Raw genomic sequence first — 18,748 nt, forward strand, 5'->3', positions numbered from 1 at the left:
ACAGTTTGGGTTGGAAATGCCTCTTTTGACAATCTTGGAACTTTTCTGTCATAGACATCATTAGTATTAGTGGTACTAGATTAATATGTAACAAGTACTTTGTAAAGTCAAAACAATCACATTTATTCTATTGGACAAGACAATCGTTTATTTATTTTTTTTACAAAACAAAAACAGTAGTGTGCAATACTTGTACCAAGAAAACCACAAGACAATCTACAAACACTACAATGATAAATCAGAGCTTCAATAAAAATCAGGAAGATGCCAGTGTTTGTACTTCCAAGATCCTTCATTAAAACTAAACATTGTACTGTCAACATAGCCTTGTATGAAACACACAAATCAACATACATTTTTGTTCATTTTCCACCTTTAGGATTACCTCCATTTTTTGGAATTGACTCATTTACACAAAATTAGTAAAACAGTAGTTCACCAAAGCAGGTGGTCGACATCCCATGTAATCGGAGGCAAATGACAAATCATGAGCATATTGCAACAGGTCGGGAGGATCACATGGAAGCATAGGTGATGTCATCATGATTAAGGTGCTGAGGCTTTTAGAGTAAGGCGTCTGAGCACTGATGGGCTCGGTGAAGGAAACAAGGAGGTACTAGGGGTGAGGTACGCATAGCCCGCAGCAAAATCAACCCGTTGCTAAAAAGGTTAGCGTGATGCATAAATTAAGTATTTTGTCGGGTGATTTAGTGGCGGGCCTAGTGTTTCAGCTGCTGCCTTCGGGATGAGCCGGAGTGGGCGGAAGGGAGCCCGCGTCCACGTCCTGTTTTATCCAGCGCTGGTCTCCGGCTTGTCTCTGGTTCTCCTGTTGCTCCGTGTATTGGATCAGCAGGGCGCCCACTTGCTCCTGGTCCTTAAACGGACTGGCTTGGAAACTGGACTCCAGCCACGCTCGATACTGTGGATAGATCGGTATGAATACAATCAATGCTCAGTTAAGCATTATTGTTATCAGTGTGATAAATGACCGGACTCAGATCAAAACACTTGATCATCAAAACACAGCAAATAAAGATTTTGTATTTCCATTGCTTTCTGTGGTCACATAGTTTCCAAATCCTACACTATAGCAGTGTGTCCAACTGTTATGATTCCATTACAGTGTATTGAAACTAAAAATGCATCCAGTCCTTGGTATAATTGTAACTGAGGACAAAGATTTGCACGAGCCAGTTGTTTATTGTGGCTCAAGTAATTTACAGAGGCTTTCAAACTTTTATATCATGAACCTTGGTTATTGCAGCCTAAGGAACATCACATTTTATTACATGTAACGGCAGATGACATTTATCCTGATACAAGTAGGAGTTAGCAGGAAGAATCTGTCTTATCTAACAGGTCCAGTGGAATTTATTCTCAATGCGGTTACTGCACCTTTCTAAAGTATCACATACAATGAACAACACAGGTGACTAAAAGGGAAAAAAAATACAATGTGTCAAATGCAGAGATGTTTCTAATAATTTGGTTACTTGACAAACGATTAGAAAAGGGTCTCAAATAATGGAGTGCAGTTCAATACAGTTTTCCAACGACAACCTGCAGAATAATAAAAATACGGTATTCACATGTCTGGTGACTTACCGTAATTTCAGTATACTATGCATTTCTTTGGATATCACTTTGGAATGAACTTTTAGGGTCATTGGAGCCCCTGTAACTTTGTGCAGTCACGGGATTAACACTGTACTTGAATGGCATCTAGTTTTTTTTTTTTTTAAAACAAACCTTTCTAAATTTCGACATGTAAATACATTGAGTTTAAAGGCTAAAAGGCTAACTGAAGTGAAACTTGTACTTTGGAAGTGATTCTTTCAAGTACCACTTGCCTGAATACCACCCCACTTTCAGAATCACTGGTCTCAGGAGTTCCTTATATACAACAATACTGTGAAATTTGCCGTTACAATGCAGATTCATTTGTACGACTCAATTTGTGAAGTCATTTTCCCTGTATTCCTCAAAATCATTGCATGCAAGATGCTGACGGTGATGCAAAGCACGTGATAAGCAGTGCCCAGTTATCGCAATCGCAGCAACATCCCCCACCTCCGCGGTTCCCTTTCTCAATGCGACTCAATGCTCGGTCATTGCTACTGCAACGGAACATTTTTATGCACTCCGTTAATTGAAATGTTGTATTACACAGAAAAAGAAGTGGTCACTTTTGCGAGCTGCTTTCACGGTATATACGGTACCTTTGAGACTTGCGTGGTTTGGTACTCCTGCAGCTGCTCCTGGAAGCCGCAATTGGGCCCAACAAAAGCGCGAACGGCCTTGACGGCGGTGAGACATTCCTCCCAGCTGTAATGGGTGACAGTCATCAGGTAGGCCACCACCATTGTCGTGCTTCGGGAGACACCTGCGAGGCTAAACGACAAACACACATTGGACGTATACACTACACTGGCCAGTCAGAATATTAGGTACACTTTGGTTCAAGCTTCCGATAATATTTTGTCGGATTGAGGTTTATGATTGTTAATGACTAGATTGCGGTAATATAGAGGCACTTCCGACTCACTCATAAGTGAACATTATGTTACTTATCACTTACCAGTGAACGAGACACGCTCCGCCATTCAGGCGACACTCATGGATGAAGCGGATGCATTCTTTAAAATGTTGCAACCTGAGAAATTGATGAAAACACTTAAAATGCACACCGTTTCACATCAAATCAAGAAGCGCTGGGTTGCAGTTCAAAACATACAGTATTGCACAGCTAAAAATAGGATTGCATTATAGGAATTGAGAAATGGCATCTTGAAATGAAACTACATGAATGAGGCCCTGACTTTGTGTGTTGCAGAACTGGTTTATGATACCGGTTGAGGATTCCATCAATGGACAGTCTAATTTCCTTAAATGGATGCGACGACTTGGCTGCAGAACGGCTGCTCCACCAGAGGCTTTGTGAGCGCCAACGACAAACAAGGAAAGAGCCCTCTTTTGATTCTATAGTGTGACGACGAAGAAGAGGAAAAACAGCAGGTCTCTAAAATAATTCATGTTTTAAGCACGTGAACAAAAATGAAGTCTCAAACAATCCAGAAAAGCAATGACTGTAAGAAAAGGCCCGCCGCAGACATTTGTTGTGTTTGACAATCCTCCTTGCAGACAGTTGGGAAACACTGATAGCGTTTCATATAATCAAGAAGCAGAAGGCTGACCTGGCAGACTCCCGGGACCAGCTGCTGGTTACTCAACAGCAGACAAAGTAACAGTCGGCGGTGAAAATAGACACTTCTTCCTGAGACCCAAAGTCCACTTCAGAATTTGTCTCCTCAGCACTTTGCTCTGTCTTCCCAGCACTGATGCTTCCGCTCGTCTTGTTAAATACGCAGAAATTCACCATGTGAAAGAGTATTTACGTTCTAACTAGCTGAATCTGGTAAAAAAAGCCACAAAAGGCGCTCGGTCTCACGATGCTGCAGAATTGGAATATCATGGCAAAAGGCAGTCGTATTGAAGTACTGTCTTCATTCTGGATCATTCTCCTGTACTGTACAATCAATTGCCGTCTTTGTTTATTCCCTCAGAACTAAAATCTCATCTCAAGCAAGGCATAATGCAGCACAACGGTATGATTTCAATAAATAGAGAAAGACAGCATTTTGTGTCAATACGTCTTTTGGTTGCTTGAGAAAACGTGCTTAGCATACGTTTTCAATCGCCAAAACCCCTTTTGCAAAAATCAAAATTTGTATTAGCATGGTTGAAAATAATGGCTTTATAAAGGTAAGTAAAAAAATCATTACCACCATATTGCCATTTTAGTTTAGAATAGTTAAATTATAGTTTAAATTCATTCTTAATTTTCCTACTATGGGGCGATGTGCCCACAAAAGTAATGTTTTAAAAAAATATATATATATATATACACACCGTGATAGATATGAATTTAAAAAATATACTTGAATCCTGTTAATATGCTAAATGGCTATAAAAAGAATTGAGCCACTCAATCAATTAAATAAAACGACAACAATATTTCAGTCAAATTGAGGAAAAGTGGAAGTGACTGATAGCGAAAGTGAAGTTACTCGAGTCGTGATTATCACACTTCATTAAAAGTTAACAAAACAATAAAATAACATTTTATGTCACGAGATAGAGGGTTACATTTTTCCTTTAAGAATTTTTTCATGAACAGACTTCCATTGCCTTAGAGTCAGCCTTTCACGCCCATTGGGAGTTAAGTTACCAAATATGGCTCCTTTCCCTATAAAGGGCGACACATAGCCATGTTCGTGTCAATATCAATTTAATAGGGAGAGAAAAAAGGAACTGAAATCAGGGTTGACTTGACATCCGTACCACATTATCGACGTTGGAGCTGCACGAAGCACTAAACGAACAGTAGCTAGGCGCTTATGCAATGGGAGGGGCCTCCTCGCCAGTGGCGAGCACGGCGGGGGAGGCAGTTGGCCTCCCGGCTCGGATTAAGCAGAATGGCGATTGTGACAGAGTGGGGCTCATTAAAGCGTAAAGGGTGGTCAAAGGCAACAGCCAGATGTCACTGAGGTTTCCTTCCTCTGCTGCCTGAGGGAAGGTGCCCGATTGCAACACTGGAGGTCAGAGCTCTCCGGGCCCTTCGGCAACATCCATCCAAGCCACAAAGCTCCATTTCTTATCTACTTGCAGTCGAGCTCTGAGGCAGAAGTTCCATTACGTTTAAAGAAATTGAAATAGAAGAGCAAGGGAAAACATTTTGAAACTCTGCCGTGACAGCCAACAAGTGGTCAGAGCCTTGGCACTGGTGAGGCTGCTTTAGAAATGCTACTGGAATATAAACCCAGTCGGGCTCTGAGGTCTGCAAAATCGGGTCGATCAGTTGAGCCCGGCGTTCAAAGCAAACTGGAAGGGGGGGGGGGGGGGGGCTTGTGCTGTGCGTTCGGTCCAACATGAGTCAAGCGAGAGTTGCATTAACAGAACCTACGTGGAGATGAATATAAACACGGTGACTCATGGGACCACTGCAAGGGTGGAGGGCCAGCTCATGATGCTTTCGACATGAATAAAGTGACAAATGGAATTACACCATCAAGCTCCGTTCGAAACATTGGTAGACAATCACAAAAAAAAAATACAGTGGTGAATAACAGGAGTACTTTTTTTTATGTAATCATATTTGGCCAACTATTAGAATGATTTGTTGACAATAGGCAAGTTATTAAGCATGGAAAAAATAAAATACTTTAAAAAAATAAAATTAAACAATTAAATAAGAATAAATAAAACAAAACCTATTTGTTTGATTCAAACCTCTTTGCCTAACCTATCCATCTAAGGTACTGAGGAAAACGTTAGAAGAAGAGTTGATTGTGCGTGTTTTCTACTCACAGATTCTGGCTAGAGCAATCTGCTGCGTGAATACAAAGGTAAGTCTTGTCCTGCAAATCATCATCATGAGAAAAATACGTTACACGTCAGAGCAGTTGTCACACCCAGAACAAGTTTTCGTAAAACAAATACTGCCTGTTGCGTATGTGTGTTATTGTATGATTAAATGTACGATTATTATTATGACAACATATCAAACCTTGTCCAACATAACCTACTGTAAATGAATAGGAACCATAAAAGTAATGCATTTTCTGAGAAGACATCTTATTCATATGGTAGGCTGAAAATTTGTTTTGTTTTCAAAGGTTAACACCTTCGTGCAAGACATCTTCATAGATGACACCCAAGCTCACAATATAGGCCAGAAATGTTATGTTCTACTTCTGTTTTAAAGATTTATTTGTCAAAAATGAACTTTCTCAGATGAAATAAGCAAACCAAGTCTGTGTCTGAGCTATATTGTGGTTGTCTATTACTTTTAGTTTCTTAGGTACACTCACCACCTGAACGTCATAAAAAAGGTTGCGCAAGAAATTCTGCTTTTGCGAAATAACCAAATTATTACAAACGGCTTTCAGTAATATGCAATACAGTTCCACGCCAACAAAATAATCATCACTGTTAAACGACACCCATCTAATAGTGTCAACAAAAAGTCAACTGTAAAAGAAATTTAAATGATGGATTGACTATGTTATATCAATATATAATGACATATAATAACATATTAGCTGTGCACATATACAACTCTGAGTACACTCTTGCACCAACTACAGCTCAACACTTCCCTCTGCTGGTTAAAGAAACCTCAGACTTTTGGAAGTTGTATTGTGTTGAATGTATTTGGTTCAGCAAGTGTTTTGGACATGATGATACTTCTATTTCACTAACCTCAAATACGGGCCGGGCATTGTTGTACACAGAGAGGATGTGGGTGATGCCATTCTGTGATAGGCTTTGTCGGTTTTCTGCATCTAGATCAAATACAGGGGAAGGGGGTTGCTCACGCCATGATTGAGTCACAACACCTGACTTTCAATGGAAATCCTTCTTATTGAATAAGCCACGAACATAAGGAACAATTGAATACACATTTTCCTCTCTCAAACAAAGGAATCAAAATTATATTCATCTTGGTACTGCTGCTTTTTATTGTTTCCAGCAGAAACCACCATCACAACATTTCATGTTAAAATGGAGTCTATGAATTGAGAATAACTTGTGCAAAACAGAATAAAATGTTCATTAGTAGAAAACATTGCAAAAAGGTTCATATTATTCTTCACATTTATAAAAGAAATCAAGTTAAATCCCACAAAAAGACAAAATAAATGACAAGACAAGGACGTCTTTCTTACCTCTTATATTCCCAAGGTACAGGCCATCAACAACCTGTGAAGCACAAGTCACAGACATGTTGTACTCTTCTTAGTCTCTGCATGATAGTCAGCCTTCAAATGGTTCCCCTAAAAAGGAACAAATGTTCCAAGCTGAGCCTGATTGGATTTGAGGCTTAAAGCTTAAGAACCAAGCACGGGAAAGGCAACTATTCCCCCCCCAGGGACATACAAGGCCTGAAGCGCTGAAGTGTCATCCTCAAGGAGTGATGAGAGGCAAAGACACTGGACAGACTCCAAAACAATGGAGTTCAAACTTTTTACAAGTACCACCTCAAAAAATAATTACCTCTCCAGGTACATAATGGTCCAAATAAAAAAGAATACAATTCAAAGTTAAACACAACAGATCTGTGCATGATAAATGTACCGCAATGGATTAAATAAAATACTATCAATACAAATTAAAGTAGAATCAGCAGGTTCACAGAAAACATGTCTAATATTGATTTGACTCCCATTTGAGTCATCATTCAAGAATCAGAGGTCAGATGGTGGCCACAACATGTTAACCTAAGTGAAATTGAGTGAAACCAAAGTTGATCTGATTCGGCATATACCAAACATGTCAGTGATTTACTGAATTTCTTCATTTAAACTAGCAACCTAAACTGGAATTGCTTATCAAATTGCTCTTGTGCTAATAAAATGTAAGGCAAACCTGATTCATGCACAGGGTGTTTTTGCTTATCTTGTTGCTTATAGCAATGAAACCAATGGCATTCGCTAATCTCTACACTTGAATCTTGAATGAAAAGTTTTAGTGACTTGTCACGCGTATTTGTGCACTCTGCAACCTTAACGGATGTACCATACATGCATCACATTGCAGTACTTAGCATGTGTAACAAGTCGAACATATAATCTCTCAATCGTCAACACGAAATGGAAGACAAATCTAACACTTTGCCCGCAAGAGCAAAGCATGACAAACACTTTTAAATTTAGTACCTTATTCATTCCATTGCCCATGGCGGCTAGTCCTTGTGTATGGTGATTATCCGAAAGTGGCACGATCGGACTGTGGCTCTAAAATACAAGGCTGGGTAAATTTTCGGATTATTAATTTACATGCATTTACGGGTAAATGACGCAAATAAATTAGAAAAGCTGAAGGAGAAATACGATTGCACTCCTGCCTTTCAACGTGAAAACGTCGACTTCCGGGATTGTTTTGACGTGAACTAGTCCATCCGGTAAGTGACGTCACAGGAAAGAACAGCCGTACGTTTAAAATAAGCGAGTTAATAGAACGGTGTTATTTGCATGGGTTCTACTTCCAATTGTAAGGGTATTACTGACTGGTTTTGAATGTGTTGTAAGAAATATACTCAAAATTAATATTGCATAGCAGGCCAGCTTTGGTGCACATGGGCACGTTTTTGCAGTATACAACAAAGATTTGACAAAGATAGCCGAAAATGCACTGAGATTTACGATTGTATGTTTTCACAAAATGCTTTGTCCATAACCCCCCCGGACACATACAATGTGGATTCATATTTTTAGATTGATTTTATTTCTGTACTATACAATGAACATAGGAGGAAGAGGTCTTCCACAATGACCATACACTGAGGTAATGTGGATGGATAATCAATACAGTAATGCAGGCATTAGTGGATCTTTCCATTGGTCTGCTTTTGATTTTGAATGTGAGACATGGTCTGGTTGCTCGTTACTTCTTCCACTGCTTGTTTTCGTAGTCCCACTTTGATGACAAGCCTTCCACAGGGTTCATTCTCATGTCCAGCATCCTTTGCAGCTCTTTCTCCTTGAACTCAAGCTCAAATGTGGGAGGAACTGGTCCATACACTGAAGACACACAAAAAGTGACTTATATGTAATTATCAATATTACAGTGGTACCTCGGTTAACAAACACAATCCGTTCCGTCAAGTCGGTCCCTATCGGAAATGGTCCCCATAGGAAATAATAAAGGAAATTGAAATCAAAATACAATTAAAAAAATAGATGAGACCAGTTACAATACATTACAAATTGCATCAAATACACATAAAAACTAAAAAAAAACCTAAAAAAACACACATTTAAACATGAAAACCTTTTGTCATCAAAGGAAAACTTACCGATAACCGAGATTCTACTGTATATTCTTTGAATTTTAGAAAACACAACACTGTATTATTCTAGTTAGAATGTTTACCACTTACCATGCTTCCTCTGCCAGAACACCACAAACCCAGTGAGGCCAAAGAAGAAAAAGATCCCACCAACCACAGTCTTCCACTGAGACGATCCCTGGTTCATCTCAGCAAAGCTCTGCTTGAAGCTTATGCGATATACTGAATGGGGAGCAATTGAATGAAATGTTAATATGCATGAACGCAACATTTGATTGGTTTCAAGTGTGTCAGGCCAAGGTATAAACGGTGATGCTAAATCTTACATGCGATCTTCTCCTCATTGGAGAGGTCGGTCCATAAGCCTTTCTCCTTCTCCTTGAGCGACTGCTGCTCTGTGCTCAGTTCCTGCACATACTTGACATCGGGAAGGGGGTTCTCCCGCGTGTCAAAGTAGGCAGGGAGAGTGTAGCTCTCCACTTTTGCGACACCTGCTGGAATGAACACAAAATCCTTAAAGTCATGGAGATTTAAGAAATGGACTGTATAATAAAACATCTTCTGTAAATTTCTGTTTAGACACCTTCAATCACAAATGTGTTTAATGTCGCAATAAAAACTTAACCAAAAGAGGTGTAGTATTTACTTGCTTTTTATCCCAAGTGGACAAAACCCCCCAGCAATCAAGGCAGTGTTTATTGGAAGGTGTGCTCATAGTGAATCAAATACTATACCGCACAGGTCACAATGAAATGAAATTGTATGAATTAACTCAAAATGAGAGATGATTTAGAGGATTAGATTTGTTATTTTAAACGACACAGCTCTAACGCTAGCATAATACTGCACGTTTAACTTACTGTCAGAATGGAAATGTATCAACATGTTTGCTAATAGTCTTGGTTTTTCCTTTGTGATGATTCTCAGTCATTCACAGCATATTAAAGGTTGAAACAACTTGACCATTCTTGCTGTTTGTATTTGTTGTCACTTGTTTTTGCCAAATGTTCAAATACACTATTGGCTAACAATAAGTGATGTACAATATCATATGCGATAATCACCATGACTGCCGCGTAAGCAAACAGATGTAGAAATGGCACGTTTGCCAACAAGACTCAGGGCTCTGGTTGCCAGCATTCTGCGGAATAAAAATACAACGTACATTACTCATACATAATGTCATGGTCGCTATGCAAACATTATGTAAACAACGTGTAAATATTAAGACACTTCAGGGGCAAACGCAACCTCCACATTAAGTGCACTCGCAATAATATGAAATCAAGACATGAATATTGACAAAGAAAGGATGCCCTTGATTGACAACCACTCTGCAAGAAAACAACTCGTAGATGAAATATGAGTTTAAAAAAAAAACTAGAGAAACACAATAGTTTTCATTCGGCTGATCATAATTATGCAAATTGTTAGAGAGGACTTCAAATAAATGTCTCAGTTGTACCTTTTGAAGTGACGCCTCCGTGTAAACAGCAAGATTACCTCAAGTGCATTAAAAAAAGTGGCAATCGTATCATTATGGTATCTCGCCGATATTCTAACTCAACCTTTAAATACAAATTTGGTGACAATAACAACCAAATGCTGATTTTAAATATTTAGGTTATAGCTGTGATGTCTGGCTAACGTTAGCATTAGCCGCACAGGCAAGGTCAAAGCGCCGCGGCTTCTATGAATAACATTGGTTTTGCAATTGATTGTGTAATACAACATAATGTATGATGCGGAACTCAATTCCTTGGTAGAAAGTGTCTTCGCACGAGGCAATGGGGGGGAAACCTGAAAACAGGAAGGTCGCACCAAGTCAAACGCCGCTGCTAAATGCTAACAGCTCGCGCTAGCTTCAATGGGCTTTGACAAAGTCACCCGTGTGCTGTTGCCAAGAGCAGCCAAAAGTGGCAACACAAGTAAGCACAGTCTGTACATTTAAAAAATGAACATTGATTAAATGAAACGTTTTAAAAAATGAACATGAATAGGCAAGAAACAAGAAAGATGTGAATAAAAATCTTACGGGACTATCCTTGCAGCCGCACACAGGTATCCTCAAAGGAAGTGCAATCGACCGGAAGTATTTAGTTGGTCAAAAAACAGTTCGCCGTTTACGACGATAACGTTGTTTTACGGCACATCGTTTTGGTTAACGGCCGCACCGGTTTTTGACAACCAGCAGTGTACTCTTAGCTCACTTGTCTACCTTGTTTCAAACAGAATCATTTTCGATTGATGTAAACGGCATCCCTTTGTTTTGGCAGAATTTAAAAGTTACGCTTATATAGAAACCTAACCGTATGGTGTGCTACTTTTCTACTATGTGATATAATTAGCGAACTTGTCAGAAGTATTTTTACGTCTTTTAGTACGAGAGCCTGTCCAATTCCTCCACGATCATGCCTATTCAGCTGACTAGTCAAGCTTACTGTAAAATGCTACTCCACGCCGCCAAGTATCCGCACAGCGCCGTCAACGGGTTGTTGGTTGCAGAAAAAGACAAAGAGAGAAAGAAAGACAGTTGCCAAGATCCACTCTTGTGTGTGGACTGCGTGCCACTCTTCCATGGCACTCTGGCTCTTGCACCAATGCTAGAAGTTGCTTTAACACTGGTGAGTCCTTTTTTTTTTTTCTTCCTGTCACTCTACACCCAGGTACAAGTCTTTTTGACGCCTGTCCCAAATGAATATTCGAGCCACGTCTCCTCCGCCTTGAGATGAGCCAGATGAGGTGGCTCGGGCATCTGATTAGGGGCCTTCCCTTGCAAGGTGTTCCGGGCATGTTTCATCGGCAGGAGACCCATGGGCAGTTTACACTGACATTGTAACACTGACAACATTTAATTCAGTGATTCTTTTGCCGACCACAATACGCCACCCAATGATTTTAAGATTTGAGGATTAATGCTATAGGACATTTCACAAGACGTCACACATGCTTCTGGAGAGCAACTAAAATAAAGAATTATATTATTCTTGTTAACCAACCCCTTGATGTCTGTTGTTCTCAGATTGACACTTGGTGTAAAGAAAACAATTATGTCATCGTCGGATACTATCAAGCAAATGAACGCACAAAGGATTCAAGGTATTGAACCCCTTCTTTCTAATATCTACTTAAAACACATGCACTACTTTTATAGTTTTTCATCTTCTCCTTTGCAGACCCAACCAAGTTGCGGAAAAAGTGGCAGCAAGGATTTCGGAATGCTTCAGTGAAGCTGCAATTGTTATGGTAAATGAATATATAATATAATATATATTTTTTTTTCTTAATTGAGTTGTACTGGTTATAGATCACATCAATAATTGATTTTTTTTTAAACAACTTACTTAGGTTGCATCTTTTAATATCAGATAAAGCTGGCAGTTGAACAGGGGTGTGTAAACATTTTAAATCCACTACAATTTTGGTGTTTATTCTCAGGTGGACAGCAGCAGATTAAAAATGAGCTGCCGTGAGCCCATTGTGCTCATTTATGATCTTCATGAAAATAAGTGGAAAAGTAGGGATGTCAATATGTAAGTGTCTCCTGTACTTTATTCATTCGGCATTCAAATCAAATAATGCTTCAAATGATAACTAACCCTGTTTGCTCACTTTTCCAGCGACTCCTTCGAGGACTGGAGCGAAGCGCAAAAGATCACGTCAGCTCTTCTAGAGGGAAGGTCCTACGAGAACTTGATTGACTTTGACAATCATTTGGACGACCTCAGGAACGACTGGACCAACCCGGTCATTAACAAGTCTGTCCTGGACTTGTGTTGAGACCGTCGGCCGTGCAGTCTTAACAAGCGCATGGAGATGGCTGCCATTGCTACTTGTGGCACAGGAGCACACGATGCTCAACCCAGTCCCGGTTCCACTTGAGGTTTTGGTACTGTCCAGAATATGTGGAAGACCAACCTTTTATTAGACCAACCGATCTCAAGGGCAAGCACCTGATTGTGCACTTTGCGCAGGCATTGCAGACATAATGTGGCTCAATGCATTTTTTGTAGAATGAGAATGATGTGTCTTTATTCATAGTGCTGAAATTATTAATTAAACTTAGAAAATATTTGATCGCGTTTGTTCTTCTGAAGTAGCCATACTGAGGTAAAATCCCCAATACAGCGGTGCCTCAACATACGAATTTAATTTCTTCGGTGACGCAAAACATTTGTACTCAAATCATCTTTAACTATTGAAATGAATGTAAATGTTATTACTAATCTATTTCAGAAAAGAAGGTCTTTTAAATGAGAAAAATAGCAACTCAATAATTTACTTGATACAATAAACAACCGTGAGATAATTCAATGGATTGTAAAGAATGAAACTGTTTTGGGCACTTTTTTGCATCAATTCAGTAGACATTGTGCTTCAACTTCTGCACCTCTTGGGCACATGAAGACATTATAATACAGATAAAGACACACAGAAGAGTTTCACTGATGAATCAGGAAGATGCAGTAATCTTAGTCTTTTTTTTGCATAGTGAAAAGAATAGATGAGTGTGTATTGTTATATTGTTTGTCTACATTTGTTATTCAAATATAGTAGCTGTTGCCGAAGGGTTATAACATGCTATTTGTTACCCTGTTGTTGTTTTTGCATTACGTGTTTGCATTAAGCTCACAGGATTTAGTGAGGCAAAAATAATGTGGTTTGGCTCTGTAAACATGTAGTTTTCTCTTTAGTTTGATGGTCAACTAACTACAATTCAGTGTCAATCATCTTGAAGACTGATGGCTTGTAAAAACTCCTATGTTCGGGTCTCAAGGACCCATTGCAAATGATTTGATTGAAATGATTGGTGGGAAATTACCGTAATTTTCGGACTATAAGTCGCACCAGCCATAAAATGGCCAAAAAAGTGAGAAAAAAAACACATCTATATCAGTCGCTCCTGAGTATAACTACGAAACTATGAAAAAAAAACGCGACTTATAGTCCGAAAACTACTACTGACATGGTTACCATTTTTTCTGTGTTGTCTTTACACCTCTAAAACATGTTTTTAAGTGATGACTGTACTGTTTTCTTTAATACAAGTACCAGCAATTACACTGATATTTTTTAAACTATTACGTACTCTTCTCAAGATCATAGAAATATATAACTTTTGTTTTACCTCATTTGTTTGCCTTATCTTACCTACTACTAAATGTATAGTTGCTTAATAGACCCCTCTTAATTCTTCCTTCTAAAAAAATATTAGTAGGAATGAATGTGTTTTGCTCTGATTTGTGTTGCTTAAAATAAAGAGTTCATTTCACATTTAATATTTTGGATGATTAAATATGGATTGGTAAGTGACTTGCTTAGTTCATCAAACAGTATTTAAACAATACTCGAGTTTTAAGTATAAGCACCACCCCAAGGAATACAATTTGTTTCAAACAGCCAAGAAATACTAATAAACGTAGGCATGTCTACGGGTGGGCTGTGGTGAAAATCTGCCCAACCATTTCCCCCAAATAAACGAGTTTACCTTGGCCTGTCTTTTACTTTGCCATAGCTTGCACAACACTGACATCTGCTGGTGTCTTCTCATGTCTGACCAGAGGCTTGTAGGTACGTCATCTTATCTGCCACATTGGATGTGTCACATCTGCATCAGGACGACTGTGAAGACAAATATTGTATTAGAATAGCATTATTAAATATCTACTCTGTGTCTATAATAACCAAACTAAGTGTAATATTGATTTTCCTGAATTAAAAGCGGCAATTGTTTATATTTAACTGTCACTGATGTATTTTCTTTCTCCAATGCATCAGTTTAACTTTTATATTTAGTATATTTAGTTTAAATAATACAAGTGACACTATTTTCTAGTTTAATGCAAGAATTTTTTTTTAGGGGGGCTTGGACGAATTTGTGATATTTCGATTCATTTTATTCGGTAAGTTATTGCAGTATAAACATACAAGGGCAGTCGATTATTTAATTAATACAACATAAAAAAAGGTTAGATAATTTTATGAGATTCGATTCAAACCTTAGTGCGCTCGTTTGCCAAAATCCAATATGGCGGCGGTAACTACGTACAAATAACCTTAAGAGGCGCTATCTAGGAATTATGTTGGAGAAGAGCGTCTACGTCACCACCACCATACGTATGGCAACGTTTAGCCAATCACCGGTCTTCATCTCCATGTTTTTGTTGACGTTCTCCTGCCAGCGCGGGAAAGTTGATGCTAGCAATGACAAGCTAGAAAAGTTTTCGGATGCGTAGAGATAACTATGGACCCTTCAGAGGTCGAGTTCCTCGCCGAGAAGGAGTTGGTGAAGATAATACCAAATTTTAATCTAGACAAATTATATTTGATCGGGGTGAGTACGGTTACCTTAACGATCAGCTTGCTAGATATTACTTGTTAAAACAATGGCAGTGCGTTGATGCTCGCAGGGGGACCTGGGACCTTTTAATCCCGGTTTGCCGCTGGATGTCCCCGTGTGGCTGGCTCTAAACCTCAAACAGAGACAAAAATGCAGAGTCGTTCCTCCAGAATGGATGGAAGTTGGTAAGATGAACGTCTGTATTCTTAAAACATTTAAATACGTCCATGGAGTTGAATACATTTTATTTTTAATTGTTCAGTTTGTCCCTATTTTAAATGATTGAGTCTCACCTGCTATGTTGTCACAGTAAATGTATTTGTGCCGTTCCCATGATGGGTTGACATTGCAGAGAAACTTGAGGCGATGAGAGAGCTTGAAAGGAAAGAGGCTGCCTTCACACCTGTTCCCAGTCCATACTACATGGAGCTGACCAGATTGCTGCTCAACCAGTGAGTCAGAAAAAAATCATCCCCACCCATTTTATTCAGTCAACATAGGTGATTTGTAGCAGTCAATTGTGTTGTTTGTCTGATATTCACAGTGCGTCGGACAACATCCCTAAAGCAGATGAGATCCGTACGCTGGTTAAAGATATCTGGGACACGCGCATTGCGAAACTTCGCCTGTCTGCAGACAGCTTCATCAGTCAGCAGGAAGCTCATGCCAAGGTCAGCACATAACTTGCATTTTGAGGCAGGGGTCCCTGGCAAGAACGAAGCTCAGTCTGCTTTTCCTCTTTCACAGCTGGACAACCTGACTCTGATGGAGATCAACACCATCAGAGGGTTCCTCATCAATTCGCTCAACTGCATGTACAAACTACGCTCTAATCTGCAGCCGGGATCCAATAAGGGACAGATTGCAGATTATTGAAGGACACTCCTCGGTGCTCCAATCAATAAGGAATTAAGCATCATTTAGGCGGCAGTGTTGGGCCTGTTTTTAACCATAATGATCACGCTCAAAATGTCTTTGGTGATATCTAGTCCACTTGTGCTAGCCCATTTTAGGACCCTATACTGTACAGGAATTAAATTCGATGTGTGTGTGCTGAAATGTGATGAGTGATTTTATTGTTTTTTTCCCCTTTAGTTTTGTTTCATGTAAAGCTAGTCAAGCACTGAATTAATTATCTTCCACCAGTGTGGCACAACTACAGAGAAGCACATTACTAGTATTGAGTGTTGCCTCAATAGTAACAATTTCCATACTAGTTTCAGTTTGACAGAGAGACAAAGCTACATGAGCATTTTTGAAATATTTTATTTTCTTTTTTTGTCTGAAATCACAGCCATATATTCATAAATACCTAATTACTACATTCAACAAAGAATATATTACATTACAATGGAGTCAAACGAACAATTCTTTTGAAAACAGGATTTCACAGCATCTAGACATCCTCCGCTGAGTAAATGGCGCTGTGGCGTGGCCGTGCGTGGATGGTGAGAGATGAGGCGGGGCTTACGCTGTGTGCTGTGCCACCCTGTCGCGCTCACCCAGCCCTCAAACAAACAGGCTGTGATGCTCCCCACTTTTAGTTTGGGTGGATGTGAAAGGTTTGAGCTACAGTTTGATCAAAGACGGTCCAAAATAATTGAGGCACTTATTCATTTGCTGCTAATGAGGGTGTTGTGCTTCCATTTTGATGAACTGCCTTCTGCATATTTTCCAGGCAGACTTGACAGTGAAATTTAAAATCGCTGCAGGTTGCTACACGTCTCTAGGTAGAGCCACGGACGACGCTGTAAACAGATCAGTTTGTTATTTTCAGTTTGTTACACGTTGGCATCGGATCGGATTATTAGGGATGATCCTTGGACATCGCATGAGGGATAAGATTTGTAGGCTTTTTAGCTTAGTTCCATCCTGGATGGTTTTATTTCTTTTGGCTAAATCATTTGAATTTGAAATGTATTGTTTGGCACTCGGCCCCCCGTGTTTGTGGATATAATGCTTGGATCTGGCAAAGGCTTGTCACTTGATGCTATTTGATGCGTGTGAGGAGGAGTCTTCAGGAACCAGCAACATCATCTGGCCCCTTTACTTCATTTTTATATATATATATATAAAATAAAAAAAATCAAGTCAAAGCCAGTCAAGTAACAAAAACTGGTTTGTGTGCACACTCCAGTGGGAGGCAAACATTTTGTTAAGTAAGCAGAGTAACTGAAATGGACGTCACGCAGCGCTATGAATAAAAAGGTGGCAAAAGGGCACGCGGGTCGGCACCACATGGCGGCTCGCAGCCGCTGAAGGTCCGATCCTGTGTTTTCTCTCATCTTCTCTTCAACGTGTTGTCAGAATGAGCTGTTCTGTCCAGCAGCAATACAAACACTAAAAGCAAGGCTGTCTTTTGCAAACCCAAAAACATAAACAAATTAAAAAAATGGCAGGCTTTTTTTCTTTGAAAAGAACAATGATTAAAATAATAAACTTACAAAAATTCTTTTAAGTCTTCATATTATATACAATATAAGGCTGAAGCACCTTTTAAAATTCTTATTCTCAAATTGTCCTATTTTGAAATAAAACATTTTGTTAATTATTTCCCCAAAAATGTGCATTTCAACATTCTGTCCAAATTCAAATATGTCTTTGTTGTAACACAGTACCACCAGGTAGTTCTTCAGCTATTATTCTTAAGTGCATGTCCAGTTGGAACGCTCGCACTGCCGCCGCAATGACGTCACTTCCTGACTGGCCGCAAGCGTTCCTTTGGACTTTCGGAGTGTCTCTTCCCCCCCGTTGGCAGGATTGTCTGTGTTTGGGTGGCGGTGTTGAAGAAGAGGAGTGCGTGTGTGTGTGTGTGTTTGTGTGTGAGAAGCATCTTGTCCCGCCCCCTTTGCTGATCTCCTTTCGTGGTTATGTTGGCACACCTTGGCTTGTAGCCCTGACTACCCTTCTTTGACTGTTCTATTAACCTGCTTCTCCACCATGGATCCCCGTAGATTGGGATAATCTGCTATTAATTTGAGAAGAAAAGTATCTGAGAAGAGGGTGGGGTGGGGCATTAGATGTCTTTTAGTTTTAGGTGGCCAGGGGGTGTCACCTGGGAGGGTAGCCCTTGTAATGTCCGCCTCTGGGCCAGTGCGTCTGTGGCAGAGTCAAACACTTCCTGAAGTGCTCCAGCTCTGATTGCAGCTTCTCTCTTTCTATGGCCAGCTTCTGCCTCTGGGACATCAGATCCTGCAGGACCACAAAGCAGTTAGAAAACACAATTGGTGTTGTACAACCGTTTGTAGCAAGGCTCAATGCCAATACATCGTAAAAATCTGCGAGTCTGTTTACACTATGATGAATAGACTACAGATGCTAAAAGATGACGGCAATTTTTGTCAAACTTTTGTCTAAATGAATCTTGGCATTTCACTTCGACAGTTCATTGACACGCAAAATAAATGTGACTATATGGACCCAAAGTACTGTTTATGAATAATGGAGGATAGTCTTTTGTGGAGTTGCCGAGTTTAGCCTGGGTTGGAAGTGGAAATTACAAAGATTCATCCATGATTTTAACGACAAAGTACATTAAAAGCATTACATAAGTTGAA

The 18,748-nt window shown here is 39.6% G+C and overlaps 5 protein-coding genes across 7 annotated transcripts in view; 2 read left to right on the plus strand and 3 right to left on the minus strand.

Moving 5' to 3' along the window:
* Positions 1-121: 121 nt before the first annotated feature.
* On the minus strand, positions 122-7,939 carry dusp22a (dual specificity phosphatase 22a). 2 transcript variants are annotated; one of them, XM_061277039.1, is made up of 7 exons: positions 7,719-7,939; positions 6,729-6,762; positions 6,262-6,344; positions 5,368-5,417; positions 2,579-2,653; positions 2,220-2,391; positions 122-919 (listed from the first exon to the last, which is right to left on the minus strand). In XM_061277039.1, exons 1-7 carry the CDS (start codon positions 7,737-7,739, stop codon positions 728-730), a joined length of 627 nt encoding a protein of 208 aa, XP_061133023.1. In that variant the 5' UTR covers positions 7,740-7,939; the 3' UTR covers positions 122-727. The 2 variants fall into 2 exon arrangements, with proteins under 2 accessions (XP_061133023.1, XP_061133022.1); XM_061277038.1 differs by having other exon boundaries at positions 6,729-6,836; positions 7,719-7,938.
* Positions 7,940-8,263: 324 nt separating this feature from the next.
* LOC133153022 (cytochrome c oxidase subunit 4 isoform 1, mitochondrial) overlaps positions 8,264-18,748 on the minus strand; it is a 116,236-nt gene continuing 105,751 nt past the window's right edge. The window contains exons 2-6 of one of the 2 annotated variants that reach the window (XM_061277042.1): positions 10,887-10,906; positions 9,916-9,992; positions 9,178-9,345; positions 8,942-9,073; positions 8,264-8,582 (exon numbers count right to left, since the gene is read on the minus strand). In XM_061277042.1, the coding sequence (XP_061133026.1) occupies positions 8,446-8,582; positions 8,942-9,073; positions 9,178-9,345; positions 9,916-9,991 (513 nt within the window). In that variant the 5' untranslated portion in view covers position 9,992; positions 10,887-10,906 and the 3' untranslated portion in view covers positions 8,264-8,445. Of the gene's footprint in view, positions 8,583-8,941; positions 9,074-9,177; positions 9,346-9,915; positions 9,993-10,886; positions 10,963-18,748 lie in introns of those variants that run through there. The other variant, XM_061277044.1, reaches the window with a different exon arrangement.
* Positions 11,006-13,165, plus strand: emc8 (ER membrane protein complex subunit 8). The gene is made up of 5 exons (XM_061277040.1): positions 11,006-11,475; positions 11,874-11,950; positions 12,028-12,097; positions 12,290-12,384; positions 12,472-13,165. Exons 1-5 carry the CDS (start codon positions 11,263-11,265, stop codon positions 12,629-12,631), a joined length of 615 nt encoding a protein of 204 aa, XP_061133024.1. The 5' UTR covers positions 11,006-11,262; the 3' UTR covers positions 12,632-13,165.
* On the plus strand, positions 15,026-16,250 carry gins2 (GINS complex subunit 2). The gene is made up of 5 exons (XM_061277041.1): positions 15,026-15,185; positions 15,262-15,376; positions 15,544-15,643; positions 15,736-15,862; positions 15,939-16,250. The coding sequence occupies exons 1-5, from the start codon at positions 15,096-15,098 to the stop codon at positions 16,065-16,067; spliced, it is 561 nt and encodes a 186-aa protein (XP_061133025.1). The 5' UTR covers positions 15,026-15,095; the 3' UTR covers positions 16,068-16,250.
* gse1b (Gse1 coiled-coil protein b) overlaps positions 16,442-18,748 on the minus strand; it is a 137,194-nt gene continuing 134,887 nt past the window's right edge. Inside the window, exon 17 of the mRNA XM_061277037.1 lies at positions 16,442-18,383. Within this exon, the coding sequence (XP_061133021.1) occupies positions 18,243-18,383 (141 nt within the window). The 3' untranslated portion in view covers positions 16,442-18,242. The remainder of the gene's footprint in view (positions 18,384-18,748) is intronic.

This window comes from Syngnathus typhle, linkage group LG4 (genome assembly GCF_033458585.1).
Source record: "Syngnathus typhle isolate RoL2023-S1 ecotype Sweden linkage group LG4, RoL_Styp_1.0, whole genome shotgun sequence".
In the NCBI taxonomy this organism is placed as follows: domain Eukaryota; kingdom Metazoa; phylum Chordata; class Actinopteri; order Syngnathiformes; family Syngnathidae; genus Syngnathus; species Syngnathus typhle.